The 20,608-nt window shown below is 25.2% G+C and overlaps 1 protein-coding gene across 2 annotated transcripts in view; it reads left to right on the top strand.

The window, feature by feature from the left end:
• LOC117176820 (cold shock domain-containing protein E1-like) overlaps window positions 1–20,608 on the top strand; it is a 45,517-nt gene that overhangs the window by 16,666 nt on the left and 8,243 nt on the right. For both annotated transcript variants that reach the window (XM_033367141.1, XM_033367142.1), the window contains exons 6-8: window positions 4,556–4,817; window positions 10,682–10,918; window positions 17,429–18,243. In XM_033367141.1, the coding sequence (XP_033223032.1) occupies window positions 4,556–4,817; window positions 10,682–10,918; window positions 17,429–18,243 (1,314 nt within the window). The remainder of the gene's footprint in view (window positions 1–4,555; window positions 4,818–10,681; window positions 10,919–17,428; window positions 18,244–20,608) is intronic.

Genomic DNA, 20,608 nt, shown 5'->3' with positions numbered 1-20,608 from the left:
TTGAATGATACTAATACTTATAAGATTTCTAAATTTGAATATACTTCTACTACTGAAGCAAAAAATAATTCAATATTTTGAATAAGATCATTGGAAAGAATGATTGTAACATCAAGGACAGTCTATCTTTTCTTAAAAACATTAAAAGACACGTATTACCAAAGGGCTATGTTCTAGTATCTTTAGATGTAGTCGACATGTTCAATAACATTCCTGTCAATCCAGTCATCCAGAGTATTAGAGAGAGATGGACGGAAATCTCCGAATATACAAAAATCCCTGAAGATGAATTCATAAAATGTGTTAATTTGTGCTTGAATACTACTTTTTTCAACTTTGACCGTGAAACGTATAAGCAAATTTTGGGCCTAGCCATGGGTTCTCTTCTGTCTCCGGCTGCAGCGAATTTATTCATGGAAAAATTGGAAAGCACTTGCTTAAATGCACTAAATTTTTGCCTCCCTTTCTATTATCGATATGTAGACGATATTATCACATCGGTTCCGCAAAATAAAACACAGATCATCTTGGATCAATTTAATAGCTACAATAATAATCTAAAATTTACCATTGAGATTGAAAACAAAAACAAAATTAGTTTTTTAGACACATTAATTATCCGTGAAAATAATTATATCAAAACTGACTGGCTTCAAAAGAAAACATGGGCAGATATCTAAATTTTAATTCATCTAATCCAAACTGCCATAAAATTGGTGTAGTAAGAGGTTTGTTTTTCCGAATTCTCCGAATTTCAAATCCAGAATTCAGGCCCAAAAATATCAAACTTATTAAAGATACCTTAAAAGATAATGGATACCCTTCACATTTAATTGATGACTGTTTAAAAAAAGAAACTTTACGTTTTTATAACTCTGAATCTCTTACCAATAATAAAAAATCAGGGAAGAATTTTGTAAATTTCACTGTTTGTCCATATATCAAAGGTTTATCTGAAAAAATTGAACAGGTTTTACCTCACCATAAAATAAAAACAATTTTTAAACCAATCAAAACCTCCGAAAAGTTTTTCTCCAACCTAAGGGATAAATGCAACTGCTTCAATTGCACTTCAGTCTACGTTGGTGAAACGGGAAGAAAATTAGAAACTAGAAATAGAGAACATAAATATTCAATAACCAATTTCAATAACAACAATCATACAGCTCTTCCTGAACATTTTTTAGATACCGGTCACCAATTCGACTTTGACAATACACAAATTTTAGCTTATGAGAAAAACAAACCTCGTCGCAAAGTGATTGAAAATTACTTTATCAATAAACATCAAAATGTTGCCGTTAATTTACGCTATGAAAAGAATAATTTTCCGGAAATCTATAAAACAATTTTAAATCAATTTTAATTCTTTTTTTTAAATTTTTAATTTACCTGTTTTCTTGCTGGTTTTAATTGCATTTGGAATTACTTATGGATAGATTTCATTATCTGATTGCCTTTTCAGCTTTAGTTTTTATTGTTTGTTTCCTCAGTAGACGTTGAGCCAGGTTGGCGACCAGTTGTGTCTTTAAAATCTTGCCAACCTGGAAAAATGTTTTTCGTTAATATAAAAAAGTTTTATATATTGAATCATTAATGTTATGTTTTTCGGACTTAAAATATTTGGAATGAACTTTTTGTAAAGGTATATCTTTCACAGTTATTTAAATAATGTAAACCATCTAATTGTTATTCAATCTGTTTTGTAAACAAACTTTTCGCACCACGAAATGCTCAAATTTGAGTAATTTCTCTTCTTTTATTTAATTCATTAACTTATTTTATTTTATTGCTTAAAAATTCAAACTTCCCTTTCTCCTTTTTTGTTTATTTTTGATCGTATTTGTTCTAATGTTATACATTTTTTGATTTTGTCTTACAGATTTTGATTATAATCAAATATTCTCTGAAGAGAGTCCAAATTCAGGACCGAAACGTTCAACTAACATTTGTTTGTTTTTATTGTAACAGACCTTTCCAATCGACGACTGATTGAGTGATCTAATATTTCATTTGAAGATTTATCATTTCAGTTCAATATTCATCACTTTATTTAAAAACTTATATATATTTTTGAAAATTCGTTTTTTTTATGTGGAAAATTATTATTTTGTTTTAACTGAAAATGTAACTATTCCAATCGACTATTCCATCATTGTTTAAAATTGATCTCTTTGGTTAGATATTTATTTTTTTAAACTAAGAATTAAACTATTCAAATCTTGGTTTGAAGAATTATCTTTTTAAATTGAAAATTCGCCTTTTTTCTAAAATGTAATTTATTCCTGTTGAAGATTCATGATTTTATTTAAATATTCGTCACTTTGTTTAGAAATGTAACGTTTTTTTTTGAAGATTAGTATTATTTTGGTTGAAAATTATTATTTTTTTAAACTGAAAATGTAACAATTATAATCAAATATTTCATCATTGAAGTTAAAAATTAATCTCTTTGATTTAATCCTAATTTTCAAACTGAAAATTTAACTATTGAATTTTTGGTTAAAAAATTATCTTTTTTAATTGAAAATTCGTCTTTTTGGTAGATATTAATTTTTTAATTAAAAACTTAACTTTTCAATTTTTGGTTGGCAATTTATCTTCTTTAGTTGAAAATTCGTTGTTTTTTTAAAGGGAAATTAATCGTATTGGTTGAAAATTGCTCTTTTTGCTTTAATATTGAACTATTCCAGTTTAAGATTTATCAGTTTAGTTGGAGATTTATCACCTTATTAGAAATATTGTCTATTTTTTAAAAATTAATTTTTTTTAGTTGAAAATGATTTATTTTTTAACTGAAAATGTAACAATTCTAATCGAATATTCCATCATTTAATTAAAAATTCATCTGTTTAATTGGATATTAATTTTTTGAAACTAAAAATAGAACTATTCTATTTTTGGTTGTAGAATGATCTTTTTTAATTGAACATTAGTTTTGTTTTCGATTAAAATTCAACTATTTCAGTTGAAGATTCATCATTTAAGTTGAAAATTATTCACTTTGTTTGAAAATGTAACAGTTTCTTTTAGAATTAGTGGTTTTTTTTTATTTATTTATTTTTACTAAAAATTTAACTATTCCATCATTTTAGGTGAAAGATTTTCTCTTTGGTTGAACATTAATTTTTTTAACTAAATATTTGGCTATTTCATTTTAGATTGAAAAATTATATTTTTTAAAAGAACATTCGTCTTTTTCATAGAAATTAATCTTTGCGGTTGAAGATTGATCTTTTTGTTTGAAAGTTCAACTATTTAAGTTGAAGATTCATCATTTTATTTAAAAATTCGCTTTTTTGTTTAAAATTCATCTTGAAAATTCATCACATTGTTTGAAAATGTAACTATTATATTTCAAATTAGTTTCTTTAGTTAAAAATGACATTTTTTTACTAAAAACGTAACTATTCCAATTGAATATTCTATCATTTTATTTACAAATTCATCTCTGATTTATCATTAATTTTTTTAACTAAAAACATAATTTTTTAGTTAAAAAAATTAATGATAAATAATTCATTACATTTTTGTTTGACAATGTATCTTATTTAGATAAAAATTCGTATTTTTTATGGAAATTAATCGTCTTGTTTGAAAATTCAGCTTTTTGTTTGAAAATTCAAGTATTTCAGTTAAATATTCATTACTTTAGTTGAAAATTCATCTTTTTTGTGTCAAATAGAATAATTTGAACTTGGATGAAAGTTAAATTCTTTTGTTAAAGATTCATCTTTTTTGTTAAAAATTCATATATTCCAGTTGACGATTCATCATTTTAGTTGCAAATTTATCACTTAGGTTGAAATTTCTTTTTTCTTTTTTTTTATGGAGATTAATTTTTTTTTACTGAAAATGTAACTTCAATTTTTGGTTGAAAACTGCTATTTTTTAGTTGAAAATTCAACTTTTTAGTTGACAATTGATCTTTTTTTAATGTTGATAATTTAACTATTTGTTAGAGAATTCGTCTATATTGTTGAAAAATCGTATTTTTAAAAATAATTAATATTTTTAGTTGAAAATTCAACTATTTGGGTAAAAATTGATCCATCTTGTTGAAAGTGCAATACTTTTCCTGGATAAGAATTTGAAGTGGTTTAAATTAAATAATAAATTGAATTGAATAATAAAGATTTCTTAGAATTATTATTCAAATTCATAGACTTTAAATACAAATTCAAGAAATGATTAATTATATTTTCATTATTATTTAATTGCTATTAAATTATTTGATGGTGCCAATATATAAAAGAATATATATTAATATAATTTTAAACAATTTTCTGTATTAAACATACTAATTGAATTCTTAGAAACTGGGGAAAATACGTTATATATAATAAACTCGTAAAACTATATTCATAGTTTCAGTTGATTGTTTATAATAATTCGAAATATTTGAATGGTTCTTTACCATCAAAAATTACACACAGAAAAATCTTTAGATACCTGTAAAAAAATTGGGATTTTTCAGGGCATTTTTTTCCAGAATTTGAGTAGACATCCTGATTTTATTTGACTTGAGTTCACATATAAATTGTGCATTTTTCAGGCACGGGGATTGGGTTCAGTTTAGGATCGCAACGGACACAAGAGACCAGCTAAAAAGAGCGACAGAAATATCACTATTGCCCGAATCCTTTACTGTTTCTGGTGAAAGACGGGAACAAGGCATGATCGCTGCGCTCAAAGACGGCTTTGGCTTTATTCGATCTGTGGATCGAGACCCTAGACTCTTCTTTCACTTCAACGAAGTGCTGGACGTTGATAGAGAAATCACCGTGGGCGATGAAGTTGAATATACTGTTATTCAAGTAAGAATTTCTAAATTTTTCCCCTTTTCTCGAAAAACTTCAACCTTTTTTTTCACTTTTCTCTCGGAGAGGGTGTCCAGCTGCCTTGAAAACCTGAAATTCTTCTCGAATTTTTCACGAGAACCTTAAATTAAATTTTTCTTTTCTTTTAAAACAGTTATTTTATTGAAAATTCGAAAAGTAATTTAAAACTTTTAATTTATTATGAAAAAAAACTATTTTATTTAGAAGAAATCTTGCTACTGAAACGTTCTAGAGGTATAATTGATCTTATACTCATTACAGAATAAATAAAGATATTTCTAGGCATTTTTTGTAGACTTTATAAATTATTTTATAGATTGCAATGAACAGACTTTAATGTCGTGAATAATTCCATACGTTTCTAATTGTTTCTCCGCTAATATAGAATGTTAAATTATACTATTTGTGATATTTAGGTTACAAATCATAAAAATTATTAGTTGAAAATTTCGATGTTAATTCAGTTTCAGAATTAGAATGAGAAATGATGATATTAACGGGTTTTTCAAGGGTTTTATCGCTCGATTTTTGAGTGCACACCAGATTACAAAGTATTACTAAAGATTTCAAAAGGATTCATATTTTTAAGATTTTACAATATTTCAAAGATTTTAAAACTTTCAAACGATTTCAAAGATTTTATAGATGTTGAAACACTCAAAAGGTTTGAAAGATCTTACATATTTCAAAATATATTACACGGATTACAAAATTTTTAATGATTTCAAATGAATGCAAAAGATTTTATAAAGGTTTCAAACACATTTCAAAAATTTCGTACAACTTTTAGAAGATTTGAAAAGATTTCAAGGATTTTAAGAAAGATTTCGAACATTTCAAAACATTTTAAAACTTTCAAAAGATTTCAAAGATTTTAATAATTTCAAATGAATACAAAATATTTCATTAAGATTTTACAAACATTTCAAAGATTTCATATAAATTTCATGTACAGCTTTCAAAAGAACACAAAAATTCTAGATATTTGAAAAGGGGTACAGTACATCAGATTTAAAAAATTCAAAAATATCTTCGAAGATATCAAACGATTTTAAATAAAAACAAAGAAGAAAGCTTTCACAAATATTTCAATAATTTCATAAAAAATTCAAAAGATTTCAGATTTTGAAGATTTTAAAGGTTTCCAGGATTTCAAATATTGTTAAAAATGTAAAAAGATTCGAAAGGATTTCAGAGAAATTTCAAGTATTCACAAAGATTTTAAGTCGAAAATTGAAAATGTTTTTATTTTTGGTTCTGCTTTCTTTAAAAACTGGTGGTCTATAAAAAATTAAATGTCTCATTTTTTACATTTAAAAATAGAAGACAATTTTTTACATCTACAAAATTATTCTATTAAAAACTAGAATATGCTCCCGCGAGTAGGGAAAGATTTTTGTTTAACCTGCAGAATTCTCTATTATAATTAATCTAACTTGTTTAAATTTGACTAATTTTGAACTAAACAATTTATGATTTAAATAAAACTCTAACGGTAAAATATTTTTTCGTTGAATCAAAACAAATAAAATATTTTTGAAACTTAACTTTCATAAAGTACGATGAGTTTTCTTTAGATTCATTTAAGGTATTGAAAATTGTTTAAAAAGTGCAAAATAAAGATTAATTTTTTTTGAATAATGAAAAGCAAACTTGATTTTATATTATTCAAAACTGAATGAAAAAGTCCACTACCTTTTTCAGGGTGGCCGCTGGACCGGAAATTTTATGAATTTTCAGAATAAAAATCTGCCCAAGTTCGATCTATAAATATAGATAAATAATTTATTTTTTAAATGGATCTATAAAAAACTAAATAATAATTGATTTGGCAAAACGATTCTAAATCCGTTCAAATCTTGAAAATTTACAGATTGTAGCTGTTTCAATTCAAAAGTCTTGATAAGAAGTGAAATTAATATAATATCATTTATTCTAATATTTTTATTTTTAAATGCAAATTTTAAGGATTCATAAATAAAATATTTTTAATTCAAAGTCTTAGGTCTTCCTATATATTATTTTTTATATTAAATTATTTAAAAAAAATATTATTAATGTATTATTTTTATTAATTTTGTTTAGCCATTAAAAAATGTAAACGTGCGATTGAAACTTTAAAAACTATTTTCAAGTTAAAAATAACTCCATAATAATATATTCGTATTTAAAGGCTTTTATTGAATTTAAAATATTATTTAAGTATAAATTATTCAATTTTTATTCTATTTAATTTGAAATTTTTTAATTTATAAAAAGAATAAGTATTTAATATTTAGCGACATTTTGAAACTGAATTATTTTACATGGAAAGCCTTGAATCTCTAGAATTTGGAAGAGCTTTTAACCTTTTAATGTTACAATTTTAATTGTTCTATTTAAAAATTGTTTAATTTTTAAGTAAAATTGTTACATTTTGACGTATAAAGAACAATTGAACATTTATTATATGTAGAAAAAATGTGATTAAATTTAGTAAATATTTAGAAGTTTTAAAAAGATTCAAAATTAATTAAAAACTTGAAATGATTTCAAGTAATTTAAACGAAGTGTTTTAACATTTTCTTCTAAACATCTAAATATGTTTTAAAATTAATCGAATTTTTTTTACAATTTTTGGAAAATCCTGCAAATTAGAAAATAACTTAAAATCTCTCAGGTTCTTTTTTAATAATTTTGTAAATCTCTGAAAATCTTTCTAAATATTCTTTTACAATAATTTTTAAAAATACATTTTCAATTTTCCTAAGAATCTTAATTACGTTTAATTAAAGGAATCTAAATAAAAAATATAAAAAATAAAGGAAAAATTCTATTTTTTTTTAGAAATCTGCAAAAATCTATTCTTTTTCTAAAACTAATAAGTGTTCTATTGTTATTTATGAATTCAAATGTTAATAATTTTTTTAATTTGCAGTTCTTTATAAAAGTTGTAAAAAAATGATTTATTTAAAAATATATTTAAAAGTTCTTCTAGATTTCTGAAGGTTTTGAGATAAAATTTTAAAGCTTTTAAGGCATGCTTAAACTAATTAAAACAAAAATAATTTAACTTCTAATTTAAGAACTGTTAGTTTAAAAAAAAAATATTTTTTTCAATTTTTGACATGCTTTGTTTAAAATTATTGAAAATAATATAATTTTGAAAGTTTTAAAGCTAATTGCTTGACTCTTTTATTTAAAGTATTGAAAATGTTAACGTGGATTTATATTTTTCGAACTTAATCTGAATCTTTGAAATCTATAATTGATAAAAGTTCTAAATTTTGCAGTTTATCTGCATTTAATTTAAAATTATTTAATTGAATAGTGTTAGTACCTTCCATTTCATAAGTGTAAATTATTGAGCATTTGAATGCACCATTTTTGAATTGAAAAACTTTTTAATTTAAATTTTAAAATTGTAAAATTAAAAAAAAATTCTTTGATTAAAACTGCCACCCTGCTTTTTCTAAAGAGTTCTGAACTGAAGCAAGAATTTTATTTTTCAGTTGATTATTGTGTCTAATTTCGAATTTAAACCTTTAAAATTTAACAATTTTTGAAACATTTAAATGTTATTTTAAATTGTAATCGTAATTTGTGCTAATTTCTAATTATGTGCGTATATGAATGGATATGAAATATTATACAAAATAGAAAAAAATGCAAACGATTTAATGTCACAATCCTAATTTTGTTAATTTGTTTAAAATTAAAAAAAAAAAGTGATAGGATTTTAAAATTGTTCAAGAAGTAGGGAAAATCATTTTTTGTTAGAGATTGAGCATTTTAGTCAACATTTTTAGTACAAATTTAAGCGTAGTTTTTAATGGATGCTAAACATTTCTGCTTAAGATTTATACGGGATTATAAGTAATTTTTAGGGATTTTTCGAAATTTCAAGGAAGTTTTTCAGGATTTCGAGAAATCTTAAGACATTTGAATTAAAAAAGAAAAAATTTTGTTTAGCAAAATTTTTAATAATTTCGTAGTATTTCACCAACTTTTTAAGGATTTTGATTCTTTCTTTTTAAAATTATTTCCTAACATTGTCAGGGATTTTAATAGAATGTAAAAGATTTCCAAGGTTTCCTGAAATTTAAAAAAATTGCAGAGTAATTTATGAGATTTCAAGAGTTTTACTAAATATTATTGGATTTGAAAGAATTTTAAGATATTTCGAAGGATTTCGAAGAATTTCAAGAGATTGTGAAAAAATCCTAAGAGTTTTAAAAGATTTCCTAAAGTGTCTACATATTTTATTGTATTTTACGGGATTTCAAGAGATTTTAAAGAATTTCAAGGGATTTCAACGGAATTAAAAAAATGTTAAACCATTTCCAAATAATTCAAGAAAATTATACAGGGCATTCAAAATAAGTATTATTTGAAAAGATTTGATTCAAGAATCGATCAGTTGAAATTGGTTATTCGGAAAAACATAATCGTCACTTTTGGGGAATCGATTCTCTTTTTTCCAGAATTGCCCATCCATATTCTAAACTAAATAGCTCATAAAACAAAGATATATCAGAACCTATACGAATACCATAATTTTCTACAAATGTTTGATGAAAATTTTGCTATAGCTTTCACGGAATTTTAACAGATTTCTGTGCTTTCAAAATTCTTCTCTTTTTAATTTTTTCTGTATAATAAAATCTAATCAGGGGTTAGAAATGGTTCAGAAAATGAAAGATTCTGGAGTCCTATGCTTTTACTTTTTACTTGAAAAGCAACTGTGTAAAACTTGGCACCGAAAAAAAAAACCATTTCTGAGGAATTAAGCCGAAATTGCCTGAAAAAAACCGAAACAAACAGGTTTTTCTTAATTTACTTCAAAATTATTGATTATGTTAAAAAATTGTTGAAATGAAAGTTGCAGATCAGATTTTGTAAGAATTTTGTACTTTTTTGTATCATTGTTACATTAGGGTAGTTCTTATTTTATACTTGGTGGAATTTTTTTTAGAATATCTCCGCTCTCACCTCTTAGTTTTCTGCGACTGTTTTTTATTTTTTTATTAAATTTTTGTATTGGAAATATCAACTACACAATTTTTTGATAAACATTAATCTTTTTTGTTGAAAATTGAACAATTTTCTTAACATTATTTTTCATTCTTGACTGAAAATTTTTTCTTGGTACAAAATTCACTTTTTGGTAGAAATTTCATCCCTTTTTGGGTAAAAATGCAACTTTTTAGTTGAAGATTTATCTATTTTGGCTGAAAATTAAACTATTTTGTTGAAACTTAAAAAATTTGGTATAAAATTCAACTTTATTATACAAAAATTGGTTTTATCGTTGTTGTTTTAATTGGAAATTAATTTTTCTCAGTAGAAATTCATCTGCTTAATTTTTTGGTTAAAAATTAAAATTTTATGGTTTAAAAATGCAGACTATTCATCTTTATTTTTTTCAAAAATCAACAATTTGGTGACGGATTTAACTATGTTGTAAACAATTAAATGGCTTTGTAAAAAATAGTTTTTACTTTTACAATAAATTACAACTTGTTTGTTTTATTTAACATTTATGTATCGCCTATTTGTCACCTATTTTGACGACAATCGGTACTGTGATGACTGTAATATTCTTAATTCAATATTTTGTTAATCTTCACGCAAATAAGTATAATGGAACAAATTACCTCAATAGTTTTTTGCTTGAACTACATATATTCTTGATTCAAATAGTTTTCATGATTCTATTATTTTCTTGAGTTAAGAAAATCGGTCCCTTGTAAAAAGAAAATACTTGCTTCTTTCAAGTAAAATCAGCCAAGTAAATTAGCCTACTTGATTTGATGGAAATTTTTGTTTAGTGTAATATAATCTCTGTATTTGATTTTCAGGATCCCACGTCTTCATTTTCGAACAGCAGACAAAGTGCGATTAGATTGAAGCACCTGCCACCGGGTAGTGTTCAATTCGAAACTGTCATAGAGTCAGACGTTTTAGGTAATGTAATTCAGAATACAAATGGCAACGAACCTGGTCTAATCGGGTACCTGAAGGAAGGTCAGCAGAAGAGCATTATTTTCTTTACGAAGGACTGCGATCCCAAAAGTATTCCAAAGCTCGGAGACGAGGTAAATCAAGAAATTTTACATGAAAAACTTCTGGGAAACTGGGAACTTCGTGAGAAACTGGGAAATGAGAGTGAATTTATTTGTTGACCAGGAATTTAGTTAAATTTTTATCTTTTTCAATTCTGATGTCATTCAGTTTAAAATGCGCAATTCAAAGATCTTTCACTTTACAAATTTTCCATTTTAATTTTTAAGTATTTGCAATCGAAGATTTTGAATGAAAAATATTTTTTGTTGATCATCTGTGAATATAAATTAACTTATTATTTTTAAAATTTTAGTGCACTTACAGAATTAAAAAATGTATAATAATTTATTTTATAATACGATTCGGAATCAGTTCACAGTTTTATAATTTCCAGATTTTAACATTAAAAATTAAAGTCTCTCAATTCAAGAGTCTTATTAGGTAAACAAATGCAAACGCCCGATTAAAATTTTATAAACTATTTTCAATTTAAAAATAACTTCAAAATAATAAATTTATAAATAAAGTCTTTTATTCCATTTTAAATTTTGTTTCAGTCTATTATCTTTCACTTTGAAACCATTCAATTTGACATTTTTTAATTAAGAAAAGTAACAATTTCTTAATATTTATAAATATCTGACGGTTAATTTAATGTTAGTAAAAATAATTTCGAATTTCTTAAGAAATTTTGAAATAAAAATAAAAATTATTTTAAAATTTGATATGATTTCAGATAATTTAAATAAAGTGTCTATTTGTACCAAAAAAATCCGGTTAATCGTGGCGAAATTTCAGTGCAAATAGCTAATGGCCTAATTTTAAACAAAATAATTTAAAAATTATGAAAAGCTTTCAAAGAATAAAACAGATTTCCTCAAGATTCCTAGGAAAATTGAAAATCATTTGCTATTTTGAAAAATTAATTTCAAAAGTATATTTCAAAACATATAGAAACATTTACAAACTTGTAAAAATTGAATGTGGAAGATTTTAAGGAATTTTTTTTGTCATTGGTAGGATTTAGAAAAAATTTGTAGGAAAAATGCGAATCGTTCTAAAAGATCCTTAGAAATTCTGAATAACTTTCAAAAATAATTTAAAATGTGAAAAAACGTAAAACAATGTGTAGATTTTTCAAAATTTTGAAATAAAATTCTGAAGAATATTAAGGACTTTTAAACTATTTAAAAAAAAGAATAATTTAACTTTCAATTAAGAAGTTTTCCGCTTATAAAAAGTGTAACTTAACATTTTTTCATATTTCTAGATTAAAACTGATTAAAATGATACAATTTTGAAATTTTTTAATTCAATGATTGATTCTTTAATTTACGGTATTTAAAATAATAACGTGGATTTATATTTTTGGAACTGAATCTGTATATTTGAACTGTACAATTGATAAAAGTTTATAAAAGTTATTTATAAAATATTTTTAATTTGGCAGTTTAACTGCATTTAATTTAAAATTGTTTAGTTGAAAAGTGTTAGTAGCTTCCATTTTATGCGTGTAAATTACCGAGCATTTGAATAGAAACTTTTTAATTGAACAAAATTTAAACTTCAATTTTAAAGGTTAAAAATTCAATAGTTCCACATTGGAAAAATGTTTGCGAACCGTGGAAAAAAAAGGAAAATTATCCACTTATTTAAATAATTCTTTTTTTTTCTCTCTCCTTTTCAAGATAATACCCCTTCTTTTCATTTTTCGACTTAAATCCGAACTAAGTTAATAGAACCTAATAAGAAAATCTAAATTTTTTTTGGTTAAAAATTGTGCCATATGATTGAAAATTCAACTATTTTGTTAAAAAGTCCGATTTTTTGGTCGAAAATTCATCTAATTGATTGAAAGTAGAACTACGAATGGTTTGTTAAAAATTAATTTTATTAGTTGAATTATGGCTTGAAAATTCAACTTCTTAGTTGAAAATTTATCCTTTTTTTGAAGGAATTCCAACGTTTTTGGCTTAAAATTAAATTTTTTTTGTCCGAAATACCAAGTTTTACACTTTTACATTGAAAATACATCTTTGTGGATTGAAAATGCAACTACTTGTTTGAAAGTTGAATGACTTTGTTAAAAACTAATTTTATTGGTTGAAGATTAAACTTTTTTTTTGAAAATTTGTTATTTTTTATTGAAAATTAATTTTTTAGTCAAAATTTAACTAGCCCATTTTTGTTTGCAGATTGATCGTTTTAGTTGGAAATTCAACTATTAAATTTTACATTGACTATTATATTTAACGTTAAAATTTCATCTATATTGGTCGAATTCAGCTGTTTTTTATTTTAAAATAAATTATTTTGTTTGAAATATCAACTATTAGATTTTCGGTTAAAAATTGATCTTTTTTATATGAAAATTCAACAGGTTTGTTGAAAATGTCACTATTTTCTTGAAAAGTCTCCTTTTTTGTCGAAACTTCAACTGCTTTGGTAAAAAATCGTCGTTTTGGGTAGATAATTTTCGTTTTGATTGGAAATTCATCTTGATCGGTAAATTTATTTTTTATTTCAACTGTCTTCTAAAAAATGTGTTCTTTTCGTTTTAAAATTCAAGTATTAAACTTTTTCCTTGAAAATTCATCTTGGTTGGTTGAAAATTCAATTATTTTGAAACTTTAATGACTTTATTGAATAGTCATCAATTTTGGTCGAGAATTCAACTGTTTTGTTGAAAATTCTTCTTTTTGGAAAAATAAATCGTCCTTTTGGATTCAAAATTCATCTTTGCCGGCAGAAAAGTACTAGTTAAAAATTTATCTTATTTATATTTTTTGGTTGAACCAATTTCTCCTTTTGGATTGAAAATTTAATTATTTGGTCCAAATTTGAACTGTCTTTGGTTGAAGTTTAATTTTGTTGAAAATTAAATTATTTGCTCGCAGATTCATCTTCCTATGTTAAAATTCAATTATTTGGTTATAAGTAAAACTATTTTGCTGAAAATCTAACTATTTTATTGAAAAGTCTTATTTTTTGGTCGCAAATTCAATTGTTTTGTTGAAATTCGACATTTTGGGTAGATAAATCGTCCTTTTGAATTGAAAATTCATCCTTGTCGCTAGAAAAGTTCTTAGTTGGAAATTCAACTGTCTTTATAAAAAATATTCTTTTTTGGCTTGATGATTCAATTATTTAGTTAAAAATAAAACAGTTTTTCGTAGAAGTTTAATCTTTTTTGTTTAAAAAGTCGACAATTTTGTTGAAAATTCATCTTTGTTAGTTGAAATTTTAACTATTTGCTTGAAGATTCAAATTTGTGGGTTTAAAATTCAATTATTTGGTTATAAATACAACAATTTTGTTGGAAATTTAATGAATTTCTTGAAAATTTAACTATTTTATTGAAGTCATCTTTTTTGGTCAAAAATTCAACTCTTTTGTTGAAATCCGTCATTTTGTGTAGATAAATCCTCTTTTTGAATTAAAAATTCATTTTTGTCGGTAGAAAAGTTCTCAGTTGAAAATTCATCTTCTTTGATTGAAAATTCAACTGTCTTCATAAAAACATCCAAAATATTCGTCTCTTTCAGTTGATAATTCAATTATTTTGATTAAAAAAAAAACAGTTTTTCGTTGAAGTTTAATTTTTTTGTTTGAAAATTCGGCTATTTACTTGAAAATTCATTTTTAGAGGTTGAAAATTAAACTAGTTTGTTGAAATATTATATTTCTTGCTTGAAATTTAATTATTTTTCTATAGAAAATTAAACTATTTTGTTGCAAATTTAACAATTTTGCTGAGCATTTCTTTATTTTCTTGAAGATGCAACTACTTGGTTACAAATTTAAATATATTGGTGAAAATTTAACTATTTGGTTACAAATTCAACTATTTTGTTGAAAAGTCATATTTTTTCATAAAAAATTGAACCGTATTGTTGAAATCCGTCATTTTGTGTAGGTAAACAATTTTTTTGAATTGAAAATTCATTTTTGTCGGTAGAAAAGTTCTTAGTTAAAAATTCAACTATTTGATTACAAGTTCAAATATTTTGATGAAAATTCAACTATATGGTTACAAATTGAACTATTTTAATCAAGTCATATTTTTTCGAAAATTCAACCATTTAGTTGAAAATTCATCTTTCTATGTTGGAAATTATACTGTTTTGCTGAAAGATCATATTTCTTGCTTGAAAATGAACTTTTTTGTAGATAATTAATTTTTTTGTTTATTTGGAAATTGAACTATTTTGTTGAAAATTTTTTACGAATTTATTGAACATTTTTCTATTTGCTTGCAGATTCAACTATTTTGTTGAAAAGTCATACTTTTGGTCGAAGGTTCAACTGTTTTGTTGAAATTCGTTATTTTGACTAGATAATTCGTCCTTTTGAATTGAAAATTTATCTTTGTCTGTAGAAAATTCCTCTTCTTTGGTTGAAAATGCAACTGTCCTTATTAAAATATTCCAAATATTCGTTTTTTGGGCTATCTTTTTTTTAATAATTGGTTCAATTGATTTTTTAAAATTATAATATGATTCACTTTATAATGCTTAATTCGACAATCTTTTACATGAAAAATTCTCAATTTTAGATTTTTATTTTTAAGCTAATATTTTTACTTTACAGAATTTTAACGTTGGAAATCACAATAAAGAGAACAATAATTGTTTTTTTTTTTGTTAGAAAAATATTTCTGTAAAAAAGTGTGGTTTTTCACTGTATAATATGTAAATTCCATCTGAAACATTTTTTTCCCGATAAAGACTTATTTTTATTATCCATTAAATACTGTAAACTCCACAGAAAAATTTTTAAACACTGTTATGCACAAATAAAAATGCATCTTTAAAATCGTGCCAATTCTTTCTAGTTCGAATTTGTGTCACCAGGTGGCGTATCGCAGTTTAACCATTCCAAATAATTCAATATTTAAAAAATATATATTTCTGGATAAATTTTTAAATCAATTATTTTTATTTTAAAATCAAACAATATTTTTGGATACTTTAAATATTCAATTAGAAATGTTTAAAGTTGCAAATTTTTGATAAAAATAGTCTAATTTTATCAACTGTAAATATAAATAAATATTTTTTTAAATGGATCGGTACTTTAAGTATTAAAAACTGTAAAATAATTGATTTGATAAAACGATTCTAAATCCGTTGAAATTTAAAGAATTTCCAGATTCGTACTTAATTCGTAATTAAAGGCATTACAGTTTGTATTGTTCTACTTAATAAAATGTTTAATTTGTAAGATTTCAGATCTTTTAAACATATTTTAAACTGAATCAAATGTTTCCTACAATTTTTAGAAAATCTTAAAAATGAAAAAAATCTTTAAATTCTTCCTGGGTCGTTTTTAATAATATTGGAATTCTCTTGAAATCTTTTTGAATATTCTGTTAAAATAATTTTTCAAAATGAAGAATCATTTTCAATATTCCTGGAGTCTTTCACATTTCTTAAAAAGCCTCTAAATTTTTTGTAAACTGCAAAAATCTATATTTTGCTTTAAATTAGGTTGTGAATATTTGAACCGAAATTTCGTTACGAATAACCAAATTTTTTCGGTAAACACACTTCGTTAAAATTATTTGAAATCATTTCAAGTTCTAAATGAATTTTTAATCTTTTTCAAACTTCTAAATATCTCTTAAAATTACTTTAATTGTTTCTAAAAATAATAAGTTTTCAATTGCCATTTAGAAATCCAAGTTTTAAGGAGATTTTTTTAAATTCGCAGGATTTTCTAAAATTTGTGTGACAAATTCAATTAATTTTTAAAGTTATTGAGTAGTTTTGAAAAAATTTGAAAAATAAAGGTAAATTTGAAAAAATGTTAAACTACTTCTAGATTTCTCAAGATTTTGAAATACAATTTTAAAGTTTTTCAAGGATGCTTAAACTATTTAAAATAAAAATAATTTAAATTCTAATTTAAGAACTTTTAAGTTGGACAAAATTTAATTTTTAAAGTATTTATTGGCCTAAAATAACTAAACAATATCATTTTCACAATTTTTAAAGTTCATTGATTTATTCTTTAATCTAGAGTATTGAAAATGTTAACCTAGATTTATATTTTTGGAACTTAATCTAAATCTTTGAACTCTATAATTTATGAATGTTAAAAATTCTGAATTTTGCAGTTTAAATTCATTAAACTTGAAATTATTCAGTTGAAAAGTGTTAGTATGTTCCAGTTTATACGTGTAAATTATTGAACAATTCAATAGAAAATGTTTTAATTTGAAAACTTTTCAACTTCAATTTTAAAAGTTAAAAATTCAAAAGTTCCACTTTGCATGCTTTAGTTTGTTGTTTATTTTGTATTACTTGTACTTTTACTGTCTAGCTTTATATTTCGATTTTTTAAATTTTATTGGCCGGGAAAAAAATTTGTGAACCGGGGAAAAGCCGGGAATTTTGTTCTTTGATTAAAACGGTCACCCTGAGTACGCATTTTTTAGTTTTATTTAAAAAGAATTCATTCCCCTATTTTCATAAAAAAAGTCATCCTATCTCCATTGAATCTGATGATTCAATGCTCTTATTTTTCACTCGACGTTGCAGGTTCAATTTAGCATCTGCCAAGTGAAACGAAACAAGGAACTTGTCGCCGTAGACATATCGCAGCAAAATCCCACTCCTGTAGAGAAACCTACCGAAAAAATAACTGAAAAACAGAACGGAAATAAAAAGTTAATTTCCCAAACTTATCAAGGTTTCATAGCTGCACTCAAGGATGGGTTTGGATTCATTGAAACGGTGAATCATGAGAAAGAAATATTTTTTCACTTCAGCAATTTCGACGGTGATGCCAGCAATCTGGAGTTGGGTGCCGATATCGAGTGCACGATTAGCTCAGGCAATGGTAGATCCACGGGTGGATGTGTGGCCGCAGATCACGTGAAAATTTTACCCAAGGGAAGTATTCCGAGGCCAGCGGTGGTTGGCGAAGTTTTAGATGGAACGATTCTGAGACCCCTGAGAAGTGCGAATCCCGAGCAACCTGAGTATGCGGGTTTAATCAAGATCAATCCGACGACGGAGGACGAGGAGACGCCGGAGTATGAGTTTGGAATAATGGGCCTAATGAACAAACGGGAACTTTTACAAGTTGGGGATCCTGTGCAGCTGCAGGTTGATACCGAGGGACATGCTTGCAACATTGTGGCTGTGAGGAAAAAGCGGCGAGCGACGGTGGATGCTGTTAAAGGTCCTTTTGGATTTCTCACCTACGAGGTGGATGAGGGTAGAAAATTGTTCTTCCATATGAGCGAGGTTCGCGATAATGCCACGCTCCAGCCAGGCGATCAGGTCGAATTTGTCCTGGTTACTAATCAGCGAACTGGAAAATCGTCAGCATGCAACGTAACACGTTTAAGGTGAGTGATGATCTGGTTTTCAATTACATATTGTTGCCACAAGATCTGGAAGACCTGGAAAATTCATTTGGTTGTATGTCTGACCGAGAAATCAGGAAGCCCGGGAAATGACCTTAAGGAGGTACCATCGCTACAAGAATTTTTATTACCAATTCAATCAAACTTTCAAGATATCTAAATATGATCACCAAAAGTACACAGTTAAAATCGCAGAAGCCTAGGGTACTTTATAAATAAGTTATTAGCGTTTTTAATTTCGTCATATTTAAGATTGCATCTTATGAGAGATGGCCTTTTTGAGCTCTTTACTGAGTGATATCTAAGTAACCACCATTAAGATATTATTGATAATTTTTAAAAATGAAAAACAAGTATTTCAATATTGAGGTGCAAAAATAATATGAACCATTTGGTTCCTGCATATACATGGAAAAAAAATTGATCACGAAACTTGCGCTTCTGAACGTTGACTATCGCAATCTGGCAACATCGCGAGGCGTGATCAATGTAGATTTCAGTTAGCCGTTGATTCATGTCGCCGGCGACATGATCACAATGTTGCCAGATTTCAAGTCAGCAAGTCATACGAATGTAAGTATTACGACTGCGTAGTCGACTGATCTCGACAGTAGCGATGGTACCTCCTTAATAAGGGGTTGGGAGGGGTCAAGAGAATGAGCTTGAATTAAAAAAGTCCTGAATAATAAGATTTCCGAATAATAAAATTCCCGATAGGAAACTCTCGAATTATAAAATATTCGAACTAGAATATTCCCGAATTTAAGAAGTTAAACATTTTTTAATAAATATGATTTATTAATTAAAAATATAATTGGGAATGGTGGTCTACCATTTCGCCACCTTGTGCCTATAATTGAAACTAGAAAGAGTAGGCACAAGTGTTCTGAGCCGGTTACATTACTTTGAGAACGGTAACGGTAACGAATATGAAAATATTACCGAGAAATAAATTCTCTGAGCATTTATGAGAATCTCAGGATTTATTTTAATTAATAGAAAATTGAATTTTTCGTTGACTTTACGGTTGAAAATTCAACTCTTTTTTGAAAGCTTGTCTTTTTTATTTGAAAGTTTACCTGCTTTAGCAGAAATAAAATCTTTTCATTTTATAAAAATGCAACCGTTTGGTTAGAAATTAAGTTATTATACTATTTTCTTGCAAACTTAACTGTTTCGTAGAAAATTTACTTTTTGTTTAAAATTTATATTTTGTACAAAATTGATCTTTTTGGGATAAAAATGCAACGATTTGCTAGAGAATTCAACAATTTTGTTAAAAAATCATCCTTTTTTGTTGAAAAAATTCGTCTTTTTGGATTGAAAATTCAAATTTTTTTCGTAGAAAATGATTTCTTGTTAAAAATTCACAGTTTGATCTTGAAAACTGGACAAAAATCTTTTTCAACAGAAAATTCATCTATTTCTTTGTAAAATTTAAATTTTTGATTTAAAAATTCATCTGTTTAGAAGAAATTTCATTTTTTGTATGAAAATGCAACTTTTTGGTTAAAAATCGTTCGTCTTTGCTTGGTAATTCAACTAATTTGTTTAAAACTTTCGGTTGAATCTTGTTGTTAAAAAATCACTTTTTTTGTTGAAGATTTATATTTTAAGTTGAAAAATAATCTCGTTGGTTAAAAGTTTAATTATCTTGTTATAAATTAATCTTTTTTAATTGAAAATTCCACTATTTGGGTCAAAACTAAACTGCATTATGAAATTTTTCTTTATTGAAGGCTTATGTCTGGTTGACAATTTAACTAGTTAGTGGAAAATACTTCTTTTTTGCTTGTTTAGAATTCATTGTTTAACAGAAAATGGAATTTACCCATTTTTTAAGATTGATATTTTTGAGTTAAAAATTTGCGTTTTTTGTTGTTGTAAAAAAATTATTTTTTAGTTTGAAATGTCCTTTTTTTTTGCTTAAAAATGCATCAGTTTCGTGAAAAATTAATTTTTGGTTGAACAGTCATATTTTTTGTTTCAAAATTGCATTTTTGTAAAGAATATTTGTCTTTAGGTTTGAAGGTTCAATCATTTAGATAAACTTTTATTTATTTGTTGGAAATTCGTCTTTTTGGTTTTTAAATTCCTTTCTTTTGTTTTATAAATTTCATTCTCTTTTTTTTTATTAAAATATAAACTATGACACTTTTTCGTTGGTAATTTGTCTTTTTAGGTTGAATATTGAACTATTATGTTAAAAATTCAATATTTTGTTGAAAATTCCAGTATTTTGTTAAAGAGTTATCTTTTAAAGTAGAAGCAACTTTTTTTTTGTTTGAAATAAATTATTACATTTGGAAATTTCAAATTTGTATAGGAAACACTGTAATTTCTCAAT

This window comes from Belonocnema kinseyi, chromosome 7 (assembly GCF_010883055.1).
Source record: "Belonocnema kinseyi isolate 2016_QV_RU_SX_M_011 chromosome 7, B_treatae_v1, whole genome shotgun sequence".
NCBI classification, from domain to species: Eukaryota; Metazoa; Arthropoda; class Insecta; order Hymenoptera; family Cynipidae; genus Belonocnema; species Belonocnema kinseyi.
This window is presented reverse-complemented; position numbering and strand designations above follow the sequence as displayed.